Below are 24,316 nucleotides of genomic sequence, written 5' to 3'. Positions count from 1 at the left end.
ATTATTAATGGTAGATCATTCGTCTTAATTTGCAAATTTCAAATTCGGTCACAAATTGCTTTGTGTATGGCTACCTTAAAAGGGGAATCCACTTTATTTTGGAATTTCCTGCAGCATTTCCGGGACAGGAAGTGGTGGGAAATATCCTCAATGGTACACAATCCGTAAAAAGAATGCCGGGGGTTTTAACCCTTTTCTACTCTAATCTATGCAAATGTTTAGGCTATGCATAAACTTTTAGTGATCTATACTATATACATTATTTGTCTACCTTGCTTTGCAAAGGTTTTTTTTATTTTATTTGCCACATGGAGCTACAAACTTTGTGTACAAGAGTCAAAAACCCCTAAGAATGCTGGGACAGGGTCCTTTAGCACCCAAGAGGAAAAGGCTTTAAGTGTGCCCCCCCCCCCCCCCCCCGCTGTGAGCCACTTCAGCAGCAAAGGTTGCAGATCCTGCCCTTCTTTCATCCCTTTATGCTGAAATGCCCAAGACAGCCACCTTCTTCCTACCCCTCAACCCAGTTTATAGCGGTGAAGTGGTTAGCACTTCTGCCTTGCAGCACTGGGGTCTTTGGCTTAAATCCTGACCGGGGAACTATCTGCCTGGACATAGGTGTGTGCAGCCCATGCATTAGGCAGCCCAAAGCTTAAACAAAGCTGCACTGGACAGGGAATGAATGGTAAGTGCTCTGTGCTGAACGGCTTCCTGTTCATTCACAAACTGAAGCATAGTAAATACAGTTTAATATGTTATGAATGAACACAGTGAGTGGGTGTGTTCATTTAGAAAAAGAAGGGGGCGGTAAATGACATATTTACTAGCCCTTTCCCTACTTTCCATTTTAACACATCCCCCGTAGCAGCTGGGGGGGGGGGGGGGGAGGAGGGAAGTCAGCAGCATTGTGGGGGAGGTGCCACCTGAGGAGAAGCCTGGCCAGGAGGGGGAATCGGCACCGCACATAGTGATAAGGGTATGCCCACACCTGGCACAGCCCCTGTGCACGCCTATGTGCATGGAGTTTACAAGTTCTCCCTGTGCTTATGTAGGTTTCCTTTAGGTACTCAGGGTACCTCCCACACTCCAAAAACATGCTAGGTGGTTGATTGCCTCATTGATTATGCCCAAGATGGCAGCCTCGCCTTCTTAGGCAACAGCCCAGGGTGTGCCTGGGCACACCCTAATCACCCTGTGCAATGGCGATTCCCCCTGCTTCCCAACTTCCCCTTGCAGTGCTGCCAGCTTTCCTCCTCTCAGGAGCGAGGAAAGGGCTGATAAATATTTAACTGGCCTTCCTTTTCTCACTGAACACGGTGAGTGATCTGTACGGATCGCTCCTGTCTTCATTCCTAACTGAAGTATAGTAAACTGTGTTTAATGCAGGCTGCAAAGAAAGGGAATGGGGAATCTCTGTCTTCAGTTTCTTTCTGTAGCTCAAAAGTGAGACATCAAGAGTCTGTTTAGACGCTTGGTATTTTGCTAAAGCCCCATAGCAGAGCTCCTAAAAAAAAATTGTAAAAATAATAATTATTGTAAAAAATAATACATTTAAAAAAATTACGGACACTGTCCACTGCTCTACTGACACCAATCTGCTCTACTGGCACGGTCCACTGCTCTGCTGATATACATGCATGTGTTTGCGCTCTGGGGTGCACACCCTAATGCAATAGGCCAATGCTCGCCTCCTAAGTGCTTTGAGTCCCCACTGGGAAAAGCATTATTGAAATACAAGATTAAAAATTAAAATTAGGAAGGCGTATTCAAAACAATACAAAGAGGAACTGTGTGAAGTGCATTGACTCATAGCAAGCAAACAGAACTCCGATCACTGCAGCCAGATCAGGGATGATTTATGATGTGTACTGAGCTTTACTGCCTTTTCCCATCCTCATCACTTACTACTACAAGACTTTATATATAGGAGTGTAGAGTTCCTATACTGCCCATTACATTATACATTACAGTCAAGTGTAACCACAAGACAGGCGCTCCAATCGGAGCCTCCTAAGGCTACAGCCAGGCAGGAGAGGACTGGGCCAGGGGGCAGGGGGGTTATTGCCCCCTTAGCTGCTGTGATGCTCCATAAAAAGCCTACACCGTTTCTGCCAAAGACATGCCTAAACGATTCCTGGTGAAGAGAAGTAAAAAGTCCCTGCCACTGACCTAATAAGTGAGGGTTGAAGACAAGGACAGAGCGCAGGCCTCTCCCCAGCATGGATGGTGTAAACTGTGTGTCTGAGCAGAGGCCGGTTCCATGCCCCACTGGAGATTCTCCTCCCCTGGCCAGCCTCAACTGAGCTGTCCAAGCTCCCCCCAACCACCCCCTGCTGGCCAGGTCAGGAACCCAGATTCAGCCAGTGAGTAGAGAGTACCTGGAGCAGAGCTTCAGCCTGGAATGGGGGGTCAGGAGGAGGCTGGGAAGAGGGAGAGTGGGAGGGGAGCCAAATTGCTGCACCATGGGCCTCTGGTTTGTATTTGCCCCCTGGGCTTAAAGTCGCCAGTTTGTATTCAGAGGTGGCTTAACTCCGTCTCTGGATGCAGCAACACCTTGTGCTTCAGCAGCATATAAATTGGCCTATTACCTGCAGCCAGATTGTGTGTGCGACTAAACCTCCAAAGAAATGCTGTCCCTGGTCGAACACTGGCAGGATCTAGGGTCGATTGGAGGCTCTATTCACATGTAACTGATAAGATGAGCAATTACATGCAAACAGCAGTGGTGCTGGCCGTTCATCTGTACAGAGGGACAAATAGGACACCTGCTGCTGGTTGCACACAAAGTGCCGCCAATGAGAAGCTACTGATTCTCTTCACCTTCACTCTCTGTGATAATGGTATAAGGAAGTAAAGTGGGGGAAATAACTATTTTATGCCCTGCAGAGTTTGTAAGTTTGCCCACTTATAAAGAAATTAAGGGTCTATAATTTTTATCATAGGTGTATTTTAAATGATAAAGACAGAATATCAATCAACCATAAATCCAGAAAAAAACACGATACAAATGTTATAAATGAAGTTGCAGTTCAGTAAATAAAATAATTATTTTATCCCCAAGCAAAACATGACTTAGTACTTGGTGGAGAAACCCTCTTTGGCGAGCACAGAGGTAAGACGTTTACATACATCTCAGGAGGGATTTTGGTCCACTCTTCTTTACAGATCTTCTCTAAATCCCTAAGGTTTTTTGTTTGTCACTTCTCAACTCGAAGTTTCAGCTCCCTCCATAAATTTTCTATAAGATTTAGGTCTGGAGACTGGCTAGGCCGCTCCATGACCTTAATGTGCTTCTTCTTGAGCCACTCCTTTGTTGCCTTGGCGGTACGGTTTGGGTCATTGTCATGCTGGAAGACCCATCCATGACCCATCTCCAGTGTTCTGGCTGAGGGAAGAAGGTTCTCATCCAAGATTTTACAATACATTGGCCGCTTAATATGGCAAAATCAGCCCTTTAGCATAGAAACGACCCCAAAGCATGATCCCGTGGTGCACTGTTCCTGATGTCTTCACGTCTACAGCAGGTCTATGGGTGTGATGACATCAGGAAGAGTCCACCACACAAGACTGGTGGGGGGGGGGGGGGGGGTTCAGGCAGGAGCCACCGGGACTGGTCTTGTGCTGAGAGGTAGCTGGGCTTCAAACGCACATTTTTTTTTTTTAAAAAGAGAAGAGCATAAAACCCAGTGACCTGTCTCCCTGGCTCTACTACTAGCTGAGGATTCTGAGGTGACGCTGGGGACCGAAAGACGGGTGAAGAACTGGCTCAGATGAGAACAGTGCTGGAATCCCGGACTGGTAAGTGTCTCATTATTAAAAGTCAGCAACTACTGGTAAATACATTATTTGTAGCTGCAGACTTTTTAATTTTTTTAAAAACGGACTGAAGATCCTCCTTAAAAATGTAGAAGTCCAGTCAAATCCCAACTATACTTTAACCAGCTTCAGTGTAGAGGAAGGTCAGCCGACAATAAATGCCCCATAGTAAGTCAATGGGTGATTCCATCACACAGGCTCTGCAGCCGTAGTTGGCGATCTCTCCTCTTCACTGAAGCCGCTGCTGGAGAGAACATGTAACCGGACCGGAGCACCCTAAGTATAGGTAGGTAAATGCATCTTACCACTACAGGGTAGTTATAATAGGCTCATACCTCCCACCTTTTTGAGATGAGAATGAGAGACACCTATTAGCAAACGTATGTAGGCCTAGGACACACCTCCTGCCACGCCCCCTTATAGGCGCACTCTACAAAATAAAGGTTAGTTAAACCCCCAAGTGCTATTACTATTCCTTTATACTGACTTTTGAAATATACAAATGTCCCAATTTGCAAATTGAATTAAAGGTTTAGCACTGGAAAACACTTCTTGAAAGATAAATAGTGTATTTTATATCCACTTGAGCTCCGGAAAGATTTTGCCCCCTCCATGACCAGGCCATTTTTTGCACTGCGCTACTTTAACTAGTATATGCATGGTCATGCCACACTGTACCCATACAAATTCTATTAAAAAAACAAGTTAAAAAAACAAGCTTGTGCTTTAAGTTGGGGTAGTAGATATGGAAAAGGAACCTTTTTATACTAGTTTGGGTATTTGGTATATACCTCCAGCATTTTTGACTACAGTTACCTAGATTTTACCTATTTTTGTTTTCAGTTTTATAATATCTGTATTTTCCAAAGAGGAGAGGCTCTGCTTTGTCACATTGCTTATTGTGAATTGTAATTCCTTTACATTTTCTTCTTGATTTATTATTGTGAACACCTTTAACAAAATATTTTTTAACAAAAAAAAAAAAATGGATTTTTGTAAAATCTTACCGTAAAATCCCTTTCTCTTAAGCTCATTGACAGACGTAGTCCTCCTTGATTAATATCAACTCGGGTTATACTGCCCTCTACAGGAGTAGGACTAGACAGGAAAGAAAACGTTCTGGCCACACCTTAGGGGCAGTCCCAGAGGGTATATCCTCTCTCTCTCTGCTACAGCAAATCCGTTATGTCACAAAGCAATGTTTAGAGAATTTAACCCAACCCAACTCAAAAACAGAGGGGCGGGTACTACGTCTGTCAATGAGCTTAAGAGAAAAGGATTTTACGGTAAGATTTTACAAAAATCAATTTTTCTCTGTCGCTCATTGACAGACGTAGTCCTCATTGATTAATATCAACTCGGGACGTCCCAAAGCAGTACCACAAATGAGGGGTGGGAAAATGGAAAACAAAATCCAATCTAGAAGGCCCAACCGGTGCCAACTAGAAGTTTTAAAGGCTCAATCAAAGGATGAGACTCCACTGAAATTCCAACGGAAAAAAACCCTCGAGGTAGACCACCGGTCTCCTCAAATTGCGGCCTGCAAAACCTTGCGGCCAAATGAGGCATCCGCCGATGCCATCACATCAACTTTATAAAATTTTGTAAAGGTATGCACCGACGACCAGGTGGCCGCCTTGCACACCTGGACCACTGACGCCTGATGGCGGTAGGCCCAGGAAGTGCTGAGCGCTCGAGTGGAGTGCGCCTTAACAGGGAACGGAGGATTCCGACCCCTAATCGAATAAGCCTGTACCACCGTCTGTCTAATCCATTTGGAGATAGTCGCGGCAGATGCAGGCAACCCCTTTCTGGGGCCATCCGTGATCACAAAAAGTGAATCCGTCTTACGGAAAGATTCCGTAGCCTTCAGGTATACCCCGATTGCCCGAACCACATCCAAGGAATGCAACACATATTCCCGAGGATGATTGGGCTGAGGACACAAGGAAGGTAGCACAATATCTTCATTCAGATGAAAGTCTGAAACCACCTTAGGAAGAAAGGATGGCTTCGGATGAAGAACTACCTTATCCCTATGAACCACTAGATATGGGGAATGGCATGATAATGCAGCCAGTTCTGACACCCTGCGTGCAGAAGTGATAGCCACCAAGAAGGCCACCTTCTGGGATAATGTAAGCAAGGGAATCTCCCTGATATTTTCAAAGGGAGGTTTCTGCAGAACAGACAAAACCAAATTAAGATCCCAGGGCGGTAAGGGCGCGCGGACTGGCGGAGCCAAGTGCCGCACCCCCTGGATGAAATTCCGCACCAAGGAATGAGTAGCCAAAGGCTTCTGAAAGAAGATTGCTAATGCTAAAACCTGACCCTTGATAGTGCTCAAGGATAGTTTCTGCTCAACCCCCTTTTGCATAAAAGCCAATATTCGGGTCACCGAATAGGTCCGTGGGGGAAATCCCAAAGATTCACACCACGCGATATAAGTCTACCATGTGCGATAATAGACTTTGCTGGAAGTCGCTTTCCTTGCTTTAATTAGAGTAGGAATAACTGAAGCTAACAACCCTCTGTCTTCAGTACCTGGGTCTCAATGGCCAGACCATTAAAACCAGCGACTGTAAAGCACGATGGAAGATCGGTCCTTGAGACCGCAGATCCTCCCTGAGAGGAAGTCTCCAAGGAGCGTTCGCGACTAGCATGTCCAAGTCGGCCTGACCGGCTTGACGAGGCTAGCCTAGAATTTCCAGGATAACTGGAGTTCCCTCCATCTCTATCCTGCGGAGAAATCTCAGCAGCAATCTGAGAGGAGGGAAGACATATAGTAGCTGACACTGCCTTTACAGGCCGTTCAGCGCATCTGCTGCGTCCGCTAGAGGATCGCGGGCGCGCGTTACCAACCTCCGCGCCTTCCTGTTGAGCCGATCTGCCAACAGATCCACCTCCGGGATGCTCTGATGAAGACACAGATGGTGAAATCCTTGGTGATCGAAGTCATCACCCTGATATTGTCTGACTGGATCCGAACCAGGCTGCCCTAGAGCTGCTTGGTCCAGGCAATCCGACAAAGTCTGATCGCTCTCTGATCCCACACATTTATCAGAAACTTAATTCATATCAGGAGTGATGATTTCTCCTGGTTGAGCATAAGAGACGGAAGTCACCAGACTAGAGGCTCCTTGGTCCGCTTGCTCAACCGGATCCGATTCCTGGAGGGAACTGAGAATGATCTTTGGAAAAGGTAAAGAAAATGATCTGTTCAGGGAACGGGAACTACCGCTCCCTGTAGCACCTAAATGTTGGAAGGGAAGAATCGCACCGGTAGCAGTGATCGACACTCGATCTTGTATCCTGATCATATGATCTCCTGAACCCCTTAGTCCGGGATTCAGGAAAGCCCTAGATCTGAACACCGGTGAAGACGTCGCCCCACCCCTAAGCCGGGTGGGGGCGCACCTTCAGGCTGTATTAGCCTTAACTTCAGGTTTGGCCGAGTCGGCCTTTTGTTTGCCCGACCAGCGCCTCTTGAACCCTCCTAGAGGGGCTTTGCCTTTCCCGCTCGCCCCAGCGGAGCGAACGAACCCTTTATGAGCGGCAAAGAAAGGTCCACGCTTGTTACGAGGTCCTTTAGCTTTAGCAGCCTGCGGCAAAAAAGTGCTCTTGCCCCCAGTGACATCCTTAATGATTTCATCTAGGGTGGCCCCAAATAGGCGATTCCCCTGAAAGGGGAGATTCGCCAAGGCTTTTTTGGAACCTAGATCCGCCGACCAGCATTTTAACCACAGTACACGTCTGAGGACTACCGCTGACATCGATGCAGGCCCTAACAAGGGGGTGGCATCCAGGGCTGCGTCACAGACGAACTGCAGTCCTTGTATAATTTGTTCCATCAAATCAGATGCTGCCTGGGGGATACCTTTCCCCTTTAGGTCATGGCGTAAAAATTTTGCCCATTCCGTTAATGTTTGTGAAACTAAACCAATGACAATCACTGGTCTAAAGGTTGACCCTATCAGGGGAAAAAATAGTGCGGGACTCCGCTTCCATTTTCCGATCCACCGGATCCTTAAAGGACGGAGCGTCCTCCAACGGGATAACAGTGGCTTTATTCAGTCTGGAAATAGGTGGATCCACCACTGTTCGTACCGTCCATTTCTTAATGAGGGATTCCTCAAACGGATAGCGTCTAGCAATGCGCTTGGAAACAGTAAGGGTACGTTTTGGATGATCCCATTCCTCTTTAATTTTATTACCAAAACATTTGGGTAAGGGAAAAACCTTCGCCGTCTTGGTAGGTTTACTAGTACCAAAGGGAATTTCCATCTCGGTTACTTCTGCCGGTAAAACCTCAAGTCTTAAGGTTTCCCGGACCGACACAACTAGTGCGTCCACCAATGCTTCTTCTTGTGCTATGGCGGAGGCAGGAACGTCCTCCTCACTGTCTGAGGGAACTTTACCTGAGACAACAGCCCCTGCAGAGGGACCTGCAGCTGCAATGACCATCTCAGAATCCGTATCTGAAGTATCAGATGAAATAGGGGTAGGCGGGGGTCGCTTTCTTGACCCCCGTCCCTGACAGGCCATCTCCACCCGGGATACCAAAGACTCCAAAACTGCTGTAAATGCATCAATATTCTGTGAACTGGAGGGTCCTGCGGTCACCTCGAGGGGATCAGGTGGGGGTACCTGTGTGGCAGGGTCCATGATTATTCCAGACACTTGCCTGAAAAAAATAATTTGCAAAAAAAAATAAAACTTTTTTTTTTTTTCTTTAGACCCCCAGCGCCACAGCGCCCCTCAGTGTTACCTGCTTTAGGACCCCTACAGACAGAGAGAGAGAGAGAGACCCCAAGGCTCACCACTTGATGCTCAGAAGTTTCAATACAACCTGTTCCAGCACTGTCTATTACAGACAGGAAGTCTTTGGCTGGCTTTCCCGGGTAAAAGGAGGTGGCTCCGCCCCTTTGCACACCTTCCGGCGCCTCCCCCTAGCTCCTCGAGGTGTTTGGTCACCTCAAACATGGCCGCCCCCATGCTGGAGACACGAGGCTACGCCGGGTAAAAGGAGGTGGCTCCGCCCCTTTACACGCCTTCCGGCGCCTCCCCATAGCTCCTCGAGGTGTTTGGTCACCTCAAACATGGCCGCCCCCATGCTGGAGACACGAGGCTACGCCAATATGGCGGCCTCGTGCGATCTGCAAGACAATGGCGGCGGCCTGTGTAGGATAGCGGCGGCTAGCAGCGGCCTGCGGGATGTATGTATTCGGCCTGGCGGCCTGCGGGAGTGCCTCGGCCCCACAAACTTCACCATGAATGGTGATAAGCCTGGCCGGCGGTACAGGACCCTGGCGGGCCGCATGCGGTCCGTGGGCCATCGGGAGACTGTGCAGCCCGTGGAAGTGACCGGTTGCTGGAGGAATGGCGATCTGGACTGCAGTAACTCAGGCATAGGCATCGGCCTGTGTACACACTCTGACAGGTAGGATACCTTTTACTTCAATAGTAATGCCTTTTAGTACTGCCACTGACTTCTGTCACCCTTACAGTCTTACAATGACTTTAGATAGTCAGCTCCCAAACCAAGCCTCCTGGTTTCTATTCACAAAAAATCACACTCAAATTGGGGGATCTGTGACCTGTTATAGGATAGAGGGGAGACCCATCCTACCATCCCAGAGAGGGGCCCGCGTCCACCACAAACCCGACAGGGGGAGAGGGGGAACATTCTACTCACCATACCGGAACCAGGCGGGCGCCAACTCCTGACAGAACCCCTCTCCACCGGGGTGGGGGGGCTGTCGACCAATACGGACGCCGTGACTCTGTTGGTCATTGGCGTCCAGGCGAGACGTTTAACTCGCAGGGTCAGTCCCTGTCCAGTGGGACTATGTCGCGGCCGACCCAGCGCGGAGCTATGGCCTGCACGCGCTCGTAGGCTGAACTGGGGTGACCACTGGATCTCAACATCCAGCCCGCCGCCCAGTTCCAGCGTGTTTGCTTGAAGATCTCACAGGAACACTGGAGAAAAAAAGCTGTCTAAAAAAGTCTTTCTAGAAAAAAATCGTGCCAGGACCGAAGATCCTAGTAAGGCATCTAGGTCCTTACTCCTAACTAGACAGAAAAAAACTGATTTGCTGTAGCAGAGAGAGAGAGGATATACCCTCTGGGACTGCCCCTAAGGTGTGGCCAGAACGTTTTCTTTCCTGTCTAGTCCTACTCCTGGAGAGGGCAGTATAACCCGAGTTGATATTAATCAAGGAGGACTACGTCTGTCAATGAGCGACAGAGAAATCAAGTTTTAGCCAAAATGTATCCTGCTACACATGTCCTTATTTAAGGTTGAAGGGTAACTCCACTTTCATGGGGAAAAGAAAATAGAAAACAAAGAAAAAATAGTATAGCGTATACAATTGTGACACAAATCATATTGTAATTGAATGTTATTAAAAATGACCTTTCCTTTTCAATCTGTAGCGGCTGTAATGTTCTGAAAATGCAATATGGCCGCCTGGAGTTGTTCTGTACACAGAACGTATACTGACCACACCCCAGAAACATCATTTCCTGCTTGTGTGATTGGCTCACCAATTTTCCCAGAAGGCTGCTTAAGGTACAAGTCAGATTTCTGGCATCCCCTGCAACAAAAATGTCATTTTTGGTGAAATACTCCCAATAGGAACACGTCTAAAGGGATGCAGGCCCAGCAGCTTTCCTTATTAGAGCCCTGCAGGTGCACAGCTGATTGATAATTATGAAACCACTCCCATTAGACCCACTCAGCACAGAGGAACAAACAATGATTTCTTCAGAATAACAAAAGGTAGGAATCTGCAACAAAGGTTGTTATAATCCTTGCAATGTACAGAGATCACCCGGAGTGGAGTTACACTTTAAAGTAGAAGTTCAGTCATATACTAACAATACCTGAACATGCTTCTATCCCCATTCTAAGCCTACATAGCTCCCAACTGTCCCTGATTTTGAGGGACTGTCTCGAATTAGGAAAAAAGTCCCTCTGTCCTCCTCATTTTGGTCTGATCTATATAACTGTTTATACGCTTAAAGACCGGCTAACCGCAATGTACTGCAGACAGGCAGCCGCTGTAGGCAAAGCAACACATCCGTATGTCGCTGCCTACTGCTAGGTTTAGGGCGTGCGCTTGCCCACGGCCGGAATCTGCTGTAATTGTATCCAGCAGGAGCCTGTCTGCAAGTCCTGTCCAATGATTCATGGCCTGAACCTGCTGATCGGCTGTGTGCAATCACAGTCCAAAGCTCTGTGTTAGTAAACTACACAGAGCTCTATACAGAAGGAGCGATCTGTCAAAAAGAGATCTGTTGGTAAAAGCGGCACACTGTACACACATTACACATAGTTAGGCACATATTTAACCCCTTGATCGCCCTAGATGTTAACTGCTTCCCAGCCAGTGTCATTAGTACAGTGACAGTGTATAGTATTATCACTGATCACTGTATTCGTGTGAGTGGCAGTTAGTCAGTTCCCCCCCAGCGTCAATTAGTGTCAGATTCCTCACCGCACTATTGCAGTCTCATTATAAGTCGTTGATCTCTGCCATTAGTAGTATAAAAAAAATGTAAAAAATAAAAATGTCAGTATATATGCACCATAGCTTGTAGATGTTCTAACTTTCAAGAAATCCATATACACTTATTGGGATTTTTTTCTTATTAAAGACCTGTAGCAGGATACATACAGTATGACTTGTCGCAATTGTATACGCTATATTATTTTTTCTTTACTTGCAATTTTTTTTCCCCATGAAAGTGGAGTTACCCTTTAACCTTAAATAAGGACATGTGTGTTCCAGTGCTTTTTTGGTGTGTTTAGGTGCATTCCAGTGCATTTTTAATGCGTTCTGTGTTCCAGTACAGAAAAAAATTCAGCATGTTATACTTTTTTTTTCTGGAACCGGATTGCCCTGGAACTGAGCGCACTGGTGTGAACTATGCCATTTAAAAACCATATAACCTACTACCCATGCATTTTTTATGCAGAAAAAAAAATGCACCGGACTGCATGTGGTGTGAACTTGCCCTTAAGGTTAAGAAAAAAAAGAAGTAAAAAAATGCACTGGAATGCATCAAAAATGAGCATGCAGAAAAGCATCCAGGACGCATCTGGACTGCGTTTCTATGGTGTGGACTGGCCCTTAATTGTTTTTTTTTTTTCTCCCTTGGCTTATTAGCAGTAAAAATCTGACAGGTATTCTTTGCGTTATCCAGAACTTGAAGCAGAGTCCCATCCGAAAGTGGAAATTCCGCTCATCTGCTCCCCCCCCCCTCCGGGCACCTTTCAGGGGGAAGGTGGGAATGGGCACCTGGGTTTAACAGCTACCCTTCCCCACTTCCGGGCGAGAGCACCGCGGCGCAGTCCCTCGGAGGTTCCATCCCCTTTCTCCTTTCCCCGCTGCCGAGCCAATGAAAATGCGCAGTAGGGAACTGGCTGTGAAGCTGAAAGGCTTCATTGCCGGTTTCCCTTGGAATGAATGGCGGTGGCAGCAACTGGCAGCCGATTGGAAAATCAGCTGGGGTGCAGACATTGCGGGCTCCCTGGACAGGTGTCTGTATATTAAAAGTCAGCAGCTACAGTATTAGTAGCTGCTGACTTTTAACCACTTCTGGACCAGAAGAATTTCCCCCTTAATGACCAGGCCATTTTTTGCAATTTGGCACTGCGTTACTTTAACTGACAATTGTGCGGTCATGCGACGCTGTACCCAAACAAAATTGATATTTTTTTTCCCCCCACAAATAAAGCTTTCTTTTGGTGGTATTTGATCACCACTCACTGCAGGTTTTATTTTTTGCACTATAAACAAAAAAAAAGAGCGACAATTCTGAAAAAAAGAAAAAAAACAAACAATATTTTTCACTTTCTGCTATATAACATTCCATAGAAAAAATTTAAAAATCAAATTTTTTTATCCTTTTAGGCCAATTTGTATTCTGCTACATATTTTTGGTAAAAAAAAATTTAGCAATAAGCGTATTTTTATTTGTTTGTGCACAAGTTATCACGTCTACAAACTAGTGGAAAGATTTGTGTCATTTTTATTTATTTTATTTTATTTTTTTACTAGTAATGGTGGCGACCAGCAGTTTTTACCAGTACTGCGACATTGTGGTGGAAAGATCGGACCCCTAACTGACATTTTTGACACTTTTGGGGCTACCAGTGACATTACTACAGTAATCGGTGCTAAAAAAACATGCACTGTCACTGTAATAATGACACTGGCAGGGAAGGGGTTAACACAGGGACAATCAAAGGGTTAAGTGTGAGCCTAGGGGAGTGTTTTCTAACTGTGGGTGGGATTGGCTTGTTATATCAACACAGATTCCAAAAACATGCTGGTAGGTTAATTGGATCCTGTATAAAAAATTGGCCCTACTGTGTATGTATGTATGTGAGTTAGGGACCTTAGATTGTAAGCTCCTTGAGGGCAGGGACTGATGTGAATGTGCAATATATATGTAAAGCGCTGCGTAAATTGTGACAGCGCTATATAAGCACCTGAAATAAATAAAATAAATAAATACCCGTGTTCCTAAATAGCAGAAACACAGGCATTCTGTATTGATAGAAGAGAGAACAACGGTCTGCTGTGTTTACAACAGCAGACCGCCGTTCTCTCCACGGGGAGCGATCCAATGGATCGGCTTCCCCACTGGGGAGTGGGCTTGCGCGCGCCCGCAGGATCACTCCCGCGGACCGCCGTTCTCTCCACGGGGAGCGATCCCATGGATCGGCTTCCCCACTGGGGAGTGGGCTTGCGCGCGCCCCCAGGATCACTCCCGCGGACCGCCGTTCTCTCAAAGGGGAGCGATCCCATGGATCGGCTTCCCCACTGGGGAGTGGGCTTGCGCGCGCCCCCAGGATCACTCCAGCGGACTGCCGTTCTCTCCACGGGGAGCGATCCCATGGATCGGCTTCCCCACTGGGGAGTGGGCTTGCGTGCGCCCCCAGGATCACTCCCGCGGACCGCCGTTCTCTCCACGGGGAGCGATCCCATGGATCGGCTTCCCCACTGGGGAGTGGGCTTGCGCGCGCCCCCAGGATCACTCCCGCGGACCGCCGTTCTCTCCACGGGGAGCGATCCCATGGATCGGCTTCCCCACTGGGGAGTGGGCTTGCGCGCGCCCCCAGGATCACTCCCGCGGACCGTCGTCTTCTCTTCACGGCAATCGCGCCCGCTGGCCCCCGTCTTCCCCTTTTTGCGAATGGGCGTGGGTGCGCGCCCCTAGGATCGGTATAGCAGTTCGCAAGAATGTTCCAACCTGCTGCCTTATAACTGCGGCGGCTGGTCGGCAAGTGGTTAATTTTTTTTCCCCCAGCTGCAACACCACTGCAAAAAAAAAAAAAAAAAGTTTTTCTTTTAGCTCTACTACGATTATTAAAAAAAAAAAAAAAAAAAAAAAAGAAAGAAAAGGGGGAAAAAGACCATATAAAACCACGTGACCTGTTTTTCTCTTAGCTGATTCCAAGCCTCTGGATGACTCACATGTAATGTCGCTGCTCTCTGCTGCCACCTAGTGGCCAATAAGCTCATTTATTCCTCTGCTCCCTCGCCTACTTGTCGGATAGCCATTTGCGGTGGCTGCATTGTATTTGCGGTGTATTAGATTAGCGCTTGGCAGGGGAGGGAGGAATGCATTGATGAAAGGTGATGATTTTGTAGCTGGCGCCAGGATCTGATGAAGGAGAAGCATTAGTGAGCCGCCTATCTGCAGACATAGAGCAGTGTGCTGGGCTCTGACCTGTCTATACAGGCTGCATACAGAAGAAGAAGTCTCCTGATCTCCCCATCCTGCCCCTCTCCAGGGTGCTGAACCATCTCTCTGACCTCCTATAGGGTCTCCACCCTGATACCATGGAAATCTAGGAAAGGGGGGAGATCCATCATCCCTGTCCCTCTGTCTCCTGTCCTATCCAGACCACCCCTGGAAAGACTAGAAAGAGCTGAATTCATCATGGCTACCTGGAAGGATTCATCCCACTGGAATCTGGCACTACTACTTCAATTATTCGGTATGTAATTCATTTCCAGAGCAGTGCCTCTGCATTGTGACCATGTCATTGTAGAACAATGGATGGGAGGGTAGGCAGTGCTTCATTAGCCATGCACAGAGCGGTGCAGCAGCAGATCAGCTCCCTGCCATGTAAAGTGTCACCTATTCCACATCTACAGCATGGATCTGATCTTTATACAGCATGGAAATAAATGGGTGGGGGGTGGTGAGAAGTCATTAATACTATAGAGCTGCACAAAGTCCCATAAGGGCACCAAACACTTAGTATTTACGCGTTTGGACCTTCTGACCTTTTTTTTGGACCCATCATTGGACTTGGTGCCATACATCTTGCAGGCTGGGCCCCCTGCTGTTGTTGAGAGCAGCCTTACCAGAGTCAGTGTGGCTTATCACAATCTGATCCATCTAATTATGGTTTTAATTCTGCTCCTCGTTTTTTTTTTTTTTTTACTTCTATTTAGCGTTGGTTAACACTATTGAAGCGCATTTACGCACGCACATCACGGGTACATCAACCCTGCCACTTCAATGGGCTCCTGTACCCCTGAGAAATGCGGGCAAATAAGTCTCAGATGTTTTTTTAAAGTGTTTGTAAAGCCTTTAAGTGATTGTAAACGATCGTCCTGTAATAGTCCATTCACACGAATCCGACTTGGACCGCGACTTGTCAGCCTGACAAGTCACGGTCCGTCACGCTCCCATTGTGCGGTACAGGAGCCGTTCTAATAGGAGCGACACAAGTCGCTCAGACTTAGAAAAAGGGTCCTGTACTACTTTGGAGCGACTTGCATAGACATTCATTTTATGAAGTTGCGCCAAAGTCGCACCGCACGCGACTTCACAGGTCGCCCGAAGTCGGATCCGCTGTAGTGTAAACGGGGTGTGAAACAATCCATTCAGTTTAAAGTAGAAATGAAAGGCAAAACATTTGTGTATAGATATTAAAAAACATTATCAATTCCCTTTTTTCCCCCATTTTATAAGTGATCACATTCCCTCTGTTCTCATCTGCATAAGAGCTGGGGGGAGGAGAAGCAGCTGTACACAGAGCTTCCCAGTGAATGACTGTGCAGGGGAAAAGTGTCAGGACAAGTCTGATCAATGGAGGAGAGCGGGCTGGGTTGCACTGAGTGCTCTCCTGCTTAGTGTGGTCAGTTTTTTAATAGGAAAGCAAAGGGACTGGCAGGAACACCGGGGATTTCACACAAAGGAAGCAATACAAAGAGAACAGGAGACTTTCTCATACAAGTACACGGTACAGCAGGCACATATCAGGAATATGAAATGTTGAGGTAACAAACGCTTTAAGGTTTTTCACCTTAAAGTAATTGTAAAGTCTCGTATTAGAAAAAAAAAAAATAAATAAATAACAAACATGTCATACTTGCCTGTCAAAAGGAGTAGGTGAAAATAAAACTGTTATACTTACCTCCTCTGTGCAGTTGGTTTTACACAGAGCAGCCCGGATCCTCCTCTTCTCAGGTCCCTCTTTGCTGCTCCTAGCTCCTCCCCCTTGTTGAGTGCCCCCACAGCAAGCAGCTTGCTACGGGGGCACCCAAGCCGAGCTGCAGCTCCGTGTGTCCATTCAGACATGGAGCTGTGATTTGACCCCGCCCCTCTCTCTCCCGATTGTCTCACTGACTTTGACAGCCGCGGGAGCCAATAGTGCCACTGCTGTGTCTCAGCCAATCAGGAGGGAGAGTCCCGGATGGTTGAGGGACTCGTGGACATCGCTGGATAGAGAGGGGCATGCGTTAAGATACAAAAACCTTCAGACTTTACAACTTCTTTAATACATTCTATGCATTAAAGTGAAAAACCTTCTATGCTGCAGCTCCCCCCAACCTCCCCCCCATTTTTCTTACCCCAAGTCCAATCCAAGCCAGCAATGTGCACAAGCGCGGCGGCTCCAGAGGCTCTCACTCTCCTCATTAGGCAGATTGACAGCAGCAATGGTCATTGGCTCCCGCTGCTGCCAATCAAAAGCTGCAACACAGGAGCGGGGGGCGGGGCCGAGTCCCACTGTCTCTGTCAGTGAGCGCAGCAGCGGGACTCAGGAGTGAACCCACACAGGTGCCCCCATGGAAAGCGGCTCTCCGTGGGGGCACCTGGTGAAGGGGAGGAGCCAGGAGCACCAGCAGGGGACCTGAAAAGAGAGGATCGGGACTGCTCTGTGCAAAACCAACTGCACAGTGCAGGAAAGTATAACATGTTTGGTATTTTTATTTTAAAACAAATCATAGGTTTACAATCATTTAAAGCGCGCCGCATGGAACCACATGGTGCTGCAGCATCGTGTAGTTTCACGTATGCAAATATGTGCTGCGTTTCTCAGTGCCTTGGGGTGCCATTAGGAATTAATGGCAACCTTGCATGTCTGCTAAAGAGCAGCAGGTTGTACCCGCAGGTCGGGAATGCGAATGATTATACGTGCATTGCTGCCCCAAACATATGTGAATCTAGGCTAATACTTTTCAAGCAGTCCTACTGTCGTGTGATCTGTGGATCTGTCCCCTGTATGTAATTGCCAGCTTACAATCCATATATTGAACAAGTCACACAGACATACCAGCACAGCTATGGTACTCTCCCTCACCCTGCCATTCTCCTTCATTAGACCAGAACCCATAGTAGAGTCTCTGGATCCAATCACATACTGCCTGTATTTCCTTTGCATGCAGTTATGTCTGTATGGCTTTATTAAAAACAAGCCTAATCTATATTGGTTAGCAACAATGTTAAAGAGCAGAGCACAGCCATAATTAGAAGGCCCCGGGGGAATCGTGCGCAGTCTGCAGACCGTTACACGTCTCAGCTTACAGGTTAGAAAACGTCTGTGCTTGTCATCCGTGTGCAGTCCTCAGGTGGGTGAATCCAAGAGATTCGGAAACCCCTCTGTGAACCAGGATTTCTACCAAAAGTACAACAGCTCGTTTTTCTGATTCTGGACATTTTTTCATATAAACAGGATCTGTGAGTAAGGAGTAGGCACAGGCCCAGAGTGGCAATTTTTCATCTACGGCAACACATGGAAGGGCAACACATGGGCGGGCGGGCTGTGCTCACATCTGTCACAATGGCTTATTTGGTTTCCTCTGTCTTTTTTATTTTTATAAGAACATCCACAGGGTTCTGCCACTACACCTACCATACTGAGCTCTGGCCCACTTATATGTCAGAGCATCCTCTCTTTCCAGTGCAACCATAGCAGGGCCTATATACATAGCTCCCAACTGTCCAGGATTTCCAGGGACTGTCCCTGATTTGGTCTTTCCTCATTTGTCCCTCATTTTGGTCTGATCTATAGAGTTGTATATAAAATTCACTTTTTACATCTCAAAAAGTGTTTCCCAGTGCCAAACCTTTCATCCAATTTCTAAATTGTTGAATTTATACATTTCAAAAGCCAATTACAAATGAATGATAGTGGTAAAATAAATTTTGGTCTGATCTATATAGTTGTATAAAAAAGGGAACTTTTTATCTCTCAAAAAGTGTTTCCCAGTGCTAGGAGCCAGTTCACACTGGGGCAACTTGTCAGGCGACCTGGTCGCCTGACAAGTGGCCACGGGTCGCCTGCCCATAGATTAGCACAGGACCCATTCTAATAGGAGCGACACAAGTCACTCCGACTTAGAAAAAGGGTCCTGAGCTACTTTGGGGCGACCTGCATTGACTTCAATGATATGAAGTCTGCGCAAGCCGCTCCGAGACGTCACAGGTCGCCCCGGGAAGTCGGGTCTCCTGTATGTGAACCGGCTCTGAACCTTTCATCCAAATACTAAATGGTTGCAAAAAAAAAAAAAAAACACTAGTGGGTTTAACTAATAATTTTTTTGTATAATTCTCCATTAACGGGGTGTGGCAGGGGGTGTGTCCTATGCCTACATACATTTGCTTATAGGTGTCCCTCATTCCCATCTCAAAAAGTTGGGAGGTATGTATATATAATGTACTGTGTGTACAGTATGTATTAAAGCGGACCTCCAGGCTCCTGCAGAAAAAAATTAAAAGTCAGACAAGCGGACCTTCCCCATTTTAGGTGGAGCTCCGCTTTATATGCTCTTCTGAGTGGTACTGAAAATTCAAGGGACAAGGGAATTTAAACTGGGATAATTGGCATGTATGAGGCAGCTGCTTTGGGACCTAAAAAATAATGGGGCCCAGGGCAGCTGCCCCTTTTGCCCTGCCTTAAAAACGGCCCTGGTGTCGCCGATTTAGAAAAGGCCAGCAGAGCAGTGCTGATTTTGATGTAAAATTTTGATTTAGTTTTAGTCAGTCTTTTGACTAAAATGCCATTTTAGTTTTGGTCGTATTTTAGTCATCTGAATTTTTAGTTTTAGTTGTATTTTGGTCTTCTGAATGGTTTTAGTTTTAGTCGTATTTAATCAAATAAAATCTCCAGTGCCAGTGTTAATTTCATTGCCGAAAATATTTTCCTGGACAAAATTAAAAAGTATGGGGTCTTTTTTTTTTTTTTTTGGGATTTATATACTTACCTGGGTTGATGCAGCATCAGTCCAATGCAGTATCTGTCCCCCGCCGGCTCGAATACTGAGAACCGAGCAATCAAACACCGCCAATCGTTTGGTTCTCAGGGCTCCCTGAGCAGAGCGCCAGGCTATGGGGTGGGAGCGAGCGGCTCAGGCAATCAGCGGCTTGCTAATAGGCTGAGCCAGGTGCCGGTCGAGGCATGCAGGCAGATCCTGACTTGTTTGTCGCGATCTTGCCCAAGCCTGGGCCTGCTCTGTGATGTCAGCTCGCTGTCTGCTGAAAACAGGTCACAGGAGTGCAGAACAAACTGCACTCCTGTTATCCACAGGAGAAATACAGCCAAAAGAGCTTTGGCTGTACTTCTCTTTTAACACTGCTGCCATACAGGAGCTGTGACAATATCCTAAAATATTAAAGATTACTTTGCTTGCTTTCCTGAAGAGTTTTGCAAAACCAGCAACTCCCAAATTCCTGACACCCTGACAGATTTAGTGCTTGTGGTACCCTATACCTGTGTCAGGATTTCGTCAGGTTCGTTTGGATCCTCCAGAGGAGGCCCTGAAAGGCTTTGAGCCCTTATCAGTCAACCCAGAGGGACAAAAAAACTTCTTATGAGCCGAGAAGGTAGGCCCACGTCTATGACAAGGTTTCTTGACCTTAGTAGCCTGCGGAAGAAAGGTAATCTACCCCCGTGCGACCTTTTATGATGTCATCCAGGGTAGCTCCAAACAGGCGATCTCCTTGAAAGGGAAAATCAGTCAAGGCCTTTTTAGAAGTCTGATCTGCAGACCAGCATTTGAGCCAAACGACACGTCAAAGGACCACTGCTGAAACAGAAAACTGCGCCACTAGGGGAGCTGCATCCAAAGAGGCATCACAGATAAACTGCAGCCCCTGGACCAGCTGGTTCGCCAGCTCAGCAAAGGCATGGGGGAGCTGTTCTCCTCCAGGTCAAGGCATAAAAGCTTATCCCACTCGGTCAGAGTTTGCAACACCAGGGCAATGGAAAATGCCGACTTCAGTGCAGACCCAGCCAGAGTTTACATATTGCAGGCCACAGCCTCCGCCTTCCTATCAGCCGGATCCTTAAAGGCTGGGGACTTTTCAACCGGAATCATGGTTGCCTTGTTCAATCTGGAAACCGGAGGGTCCACCACCGGTGGAACAGTCCATTTCATAATAAGGAACTCCTCATAGGGGTAACGCCTCGTAAAGAGCTTAGTGACCCCAAGGGGACGCCTTCATTGCCACCACTCTTTAGCAACAATCCTGTCAAAATAGGCAGGGAAAGGAAACACCTTTGCCGCTCTGGATGGCTTGTGAGTGCCAAAGGGAATCTGTGCCTCCGACGCAGCTGCAGCCTCCATCTTCAAGGTCTCAAGCACAGATACTACCAGTGCTTCCACCAGCACCTTTTCGTGCGCAGTTGCAGACCTGGAGAGATCATCCTCACTATCAGAGGATTCCAGGCGCATGGTTCCAGACCCAGCGGGGTGACCCACATCCGTGGCGGCCAAATACCATTCAGGATTTGATGAGACAAATGAGGCAGGGGAAGGTGGAGGGCGCTTTTTGCTAGCCTGTGGTCTGAAAGCCACCCCCACTCAGGACACAAAGGACTCCAGGACCGCCATCAGTGCATGAATGGATGGTTGGGACCCGGAGGCCTGCAGCCCCAGAGAGGGGATTGGGTGGGGAGATGTGCTCCAAAGACTCCATGAGTCACCAGGGGAACCCCACAAAACAGATGTAAAATGCTGCAAGGGACGCCCCTATCGAGCTGGAAGCACCACCCAATCGCCAGGCACAGAGCACCTGCAGCCACCTAGATAATCTGCACTGCACTTGTGGCGATCAGAAAGTAAAATAATCCAGAAGTCAGCACCAGGGAATGAGGAGGGGCTCACACCGCCGAAATAGCTACCCACAGGGCTCCACTGTCAAGGCCCCCGCTTTTTTCAATGGCAAACCATCGGAAAATGGCCACCGGAATACACAAACACGACCGCTGTGCATAAAAACACACAGGCTACAACAAAATGGTGGCCCTGTGCAGCACCATGAGGTTCTCAGGGACCCAGGAGGGATCTCTAGGCTTCAGGGACTTACCCAGGCACTTTGGGGGGACCTGGCAGGAGCCCCCACCAGGTACAACCCCCTACCCCCCCCCCCCCGCCCAGCCCACATCATCAGTATAGCACCCTACCTACACCCCAGGAGGTGGATCAGACCACCAAAACAGCCCCAGCATTAGTAGAGGGGGGGTAGGATGGGGTACAGATAAAAGGGGGTGCCTGAGTGGAAGGAGGGGAATCAGGGGGTCTGACTGTCCCAAGGAGGGGCCCACGTCCACCCCAAAACCCTCCAGGTGGAGAGGGGGAACAGCTACTCACAATACCAAGAACCGGGTGGGCATCGCTCCAGACAGAACCCCTCTCCCTCAAAATGAGGGGGGACTGTCGGCCAGGAGGAACACCGCGACTCAGGCCGAGACCCCGTTGTATGCGGCCTCGCAAGGCGTTTAACTCGCAGGCCAGCCCCACCCAGTGGGTCTATGACGCGACCGACCTAGCGCGGAGCTGAGGTCTGAGTGCGCTCGCTGACCAGACTGGGGTGACCACTAGAGCTAGATTATCCAGCCAGTTGCCCAGTCTGGCAGTTGATTGTAGATCTCACAGAAAAAATCCAGGAGAAAAAAAATTCTATCTAAAAAGAAAAAAAATTGCCAGGACCAGAGATCCCAGCAAGGAACTAGGTCCTTACTCCTGACTAGGAAGAAAAAAAACTGACTACCTACACCAAGGAGAGGGGATATACCCCCTGGGACTGCCCATAGGGGTAGCCAGACTTTTTTTCTGCCTAGTATCCTAATCTTGTAGATGGCAGTATAACCTAATGGTTAAAAATATCAGGAGATGTGTCCGTCAATAAACGAAAGAGAAATACTTATGTTTTTAATACTACACTTAGGTGCGTCTCCCTCCCCTTCCTTTGCTTATCAAGTGTTAGCTGTAAATTGGCCTTAATGTGTTAGGTAAGTTCATCTAAATCTGCTAGTACATCTAAATCTGCTAGTACATCTAAACACTATCCATTCACCAGACTGACAATGCTGCTGTTCAAAGGTATCTTCATTGCTCCTCCATGCAGGAAAATAAAAGGAAAAACCAGCATTAAAAAAACAGCTAAACTAATGCAGCCACTGCATCTAAGGATTGGTAAACTGCCACATATTACATTTTTGTTCTTTAGTTTAATATCACGTTAAGGTCCGTCAGCAGTTTTGAATGGGCCCTAAGGTCTGGTAGTAGTAGCTCACGATCTGTGGCCAGCGGCAGGGCTCTAGCAGAGGTATTTCTGTTGCTTTGCATATCCAGACCTAGAACAGTGGGCCCACTACACCTGAGCAGCGTCCTCTATTAAGTGGCAGCACCTCGAGTGGAGAGATATGCTCTACTTCCATGTCCATTCGCTATGGCAACATGTTCTGTAGATAAGTCTCCTTTCCTAAGCCTACCCATTGTGAAAGTTAAGTGGCTGTAAAAAGCAGAGCTACCGGTCGGAACTGCAATCACATTTAGACATGAAGAATGCAGAGTAAGATATAACCACACAAATTCACAAGTTAAAGGACCATTACAAATTAATGACAGGATGAATAAAAGGGAAGCCAATACAAAATTAATAACTAAGGAAACAAAAAGACTTTTCATCAGTACAGGTAAAATAATAAAATCCTGGTCATTAGGTGGAGAAATACTCTTGAGACATGCGCAGGAAAAGTAAAAATGATACAAAGTAACACAATGCTAGAGGATTTCTCAGATAACGAATAGTTACTATATAGGGAACTGAAAGATACAATTGCCAATCAGGGTAGCTACTATACTAAACTGCATAATGACCAAACAAAGAAGTAATGTTATATTACAAATACTCAGGTAGAGCCAGTTCTACATGCTGATTACGTAAAAAGACATTTGTATAGAACTAGTATATTTAAAGTCTAAGTGCAGGAAAAAAAAAAAAAACACACAAAAATCAATCACAAGGGGCATAACGTGTCCCTTGTGCTGATACCTCGCCTGTTAGGTGAAATCCTCCTCCATCTATGCCTCCCCCACCCCCCACCCCCCAGCTGTAATCCTAAAGTGTACAGGGGTGAACAGATCTGTAGGAGCTGGCACAGGCTCTCATAAAGAGTGCTTGGCTATACCCACCTTTTCCACCCAGCTCCTCTATTGATAGAAGTTGTACTATTTTAATTCAGCATCTCTGAATTAAATGGGATCTATGAATAGCGAACAGGTGGATGATTAAAAGGTCTACTCCCTCCATTTATAATATATACTAAAATACGGTTAGATTTGACCTAACAGGAGAAGCATCAGCACAAGGGATGCATCCTACTGACTAAATGATGTCCCTTGTGTTGATTTATTGTTTTTCTTTTTTTTTTGGCTGCACTTTGGTGTATTTTTTTTTTTTAAATTAAAGCCTATCAGCTATAACTTTATGATCACTGACAGGTAAAGTGAATAACATTGATTCACTTACAATCAGTGGCGGCTGGTGCATTGGGGGCGCAGGAGTGCCGCCTCCCCATCCATGCGTCCAGCCCCCTAATCTACATGCAGGGCGCCGGACGCATGGAGTTCAATGGGGCTTTTTTTTTTAAACCATGTGATTAGAGCCAGAGACTCTAATAGGCTAAAACGGATCCTCCTCCTCGCCAATCAGGAAGCGGGTCCTGAGACCATTTTCCTGATTGGCCAAAAGGAGAAGTCATGCCATTGGGCATGGAGGAGGAGACGCAGAAGAGGTGGAAGAAGCCAAAGCCGTCGCTGGGTGAGTGAGGGCTATGGGTCCTGCGTCCTGCTGTGGCCCTGGTGGGGGGGTATAGTGTGCGGCCTGGTGTGGTCCAGGCAGGGCCGTCTTTAATACTGATTGGGCCCTGGGCAAAAACTTTCTTGGGCCCCCCACCTCCGTTCTT

At 47.3% G+C, this 24,316-nt stretch overlaps 1 protein-coding gene across 1 annotated transcript in view; it reads left to right on the top strand.

Annotated features, from left to right (window-relative positions):
- Positions 1–14,342: 14,342 nt before the first annotated feature.
- SCN3B (sodium voltage-gated channel beta subunit 3) overlaps positions 14,343–24,316 on the top strand; it is a 68,672-nt gene continuing 58,698 nt past the window's right edge. Inside the window, exon 1 of the mRNA XM_082273759.1 lies at positions 14,343–14,827. Within this exon, the coding sequence (XP_082129885.1) occupies positions 14,770–14,827 (58 nt within the window). The 5' untranslated portion in view covers positions 14,343–14,769. The remainder of the gene's footprint in view (positions 14,828–24,316) is intronic.

Source organism: Pelophylax lessonae (assembly GCF_965119305.1).
Source record: "Pelophylax lessonae genome assembly, chromosome: 12".
Taxonomy (NCBI): Eukaryota; Metazoa; Chordata; class Amphibia; order Anura; family Ranidae; genus Pelophylax; species Pelophylax lessonae.
The sequence above is the reverse complement of the archived record's forward strand: the minus strand, read 5'-3'. Positions and strand labels throughout refer to the sequence as shown.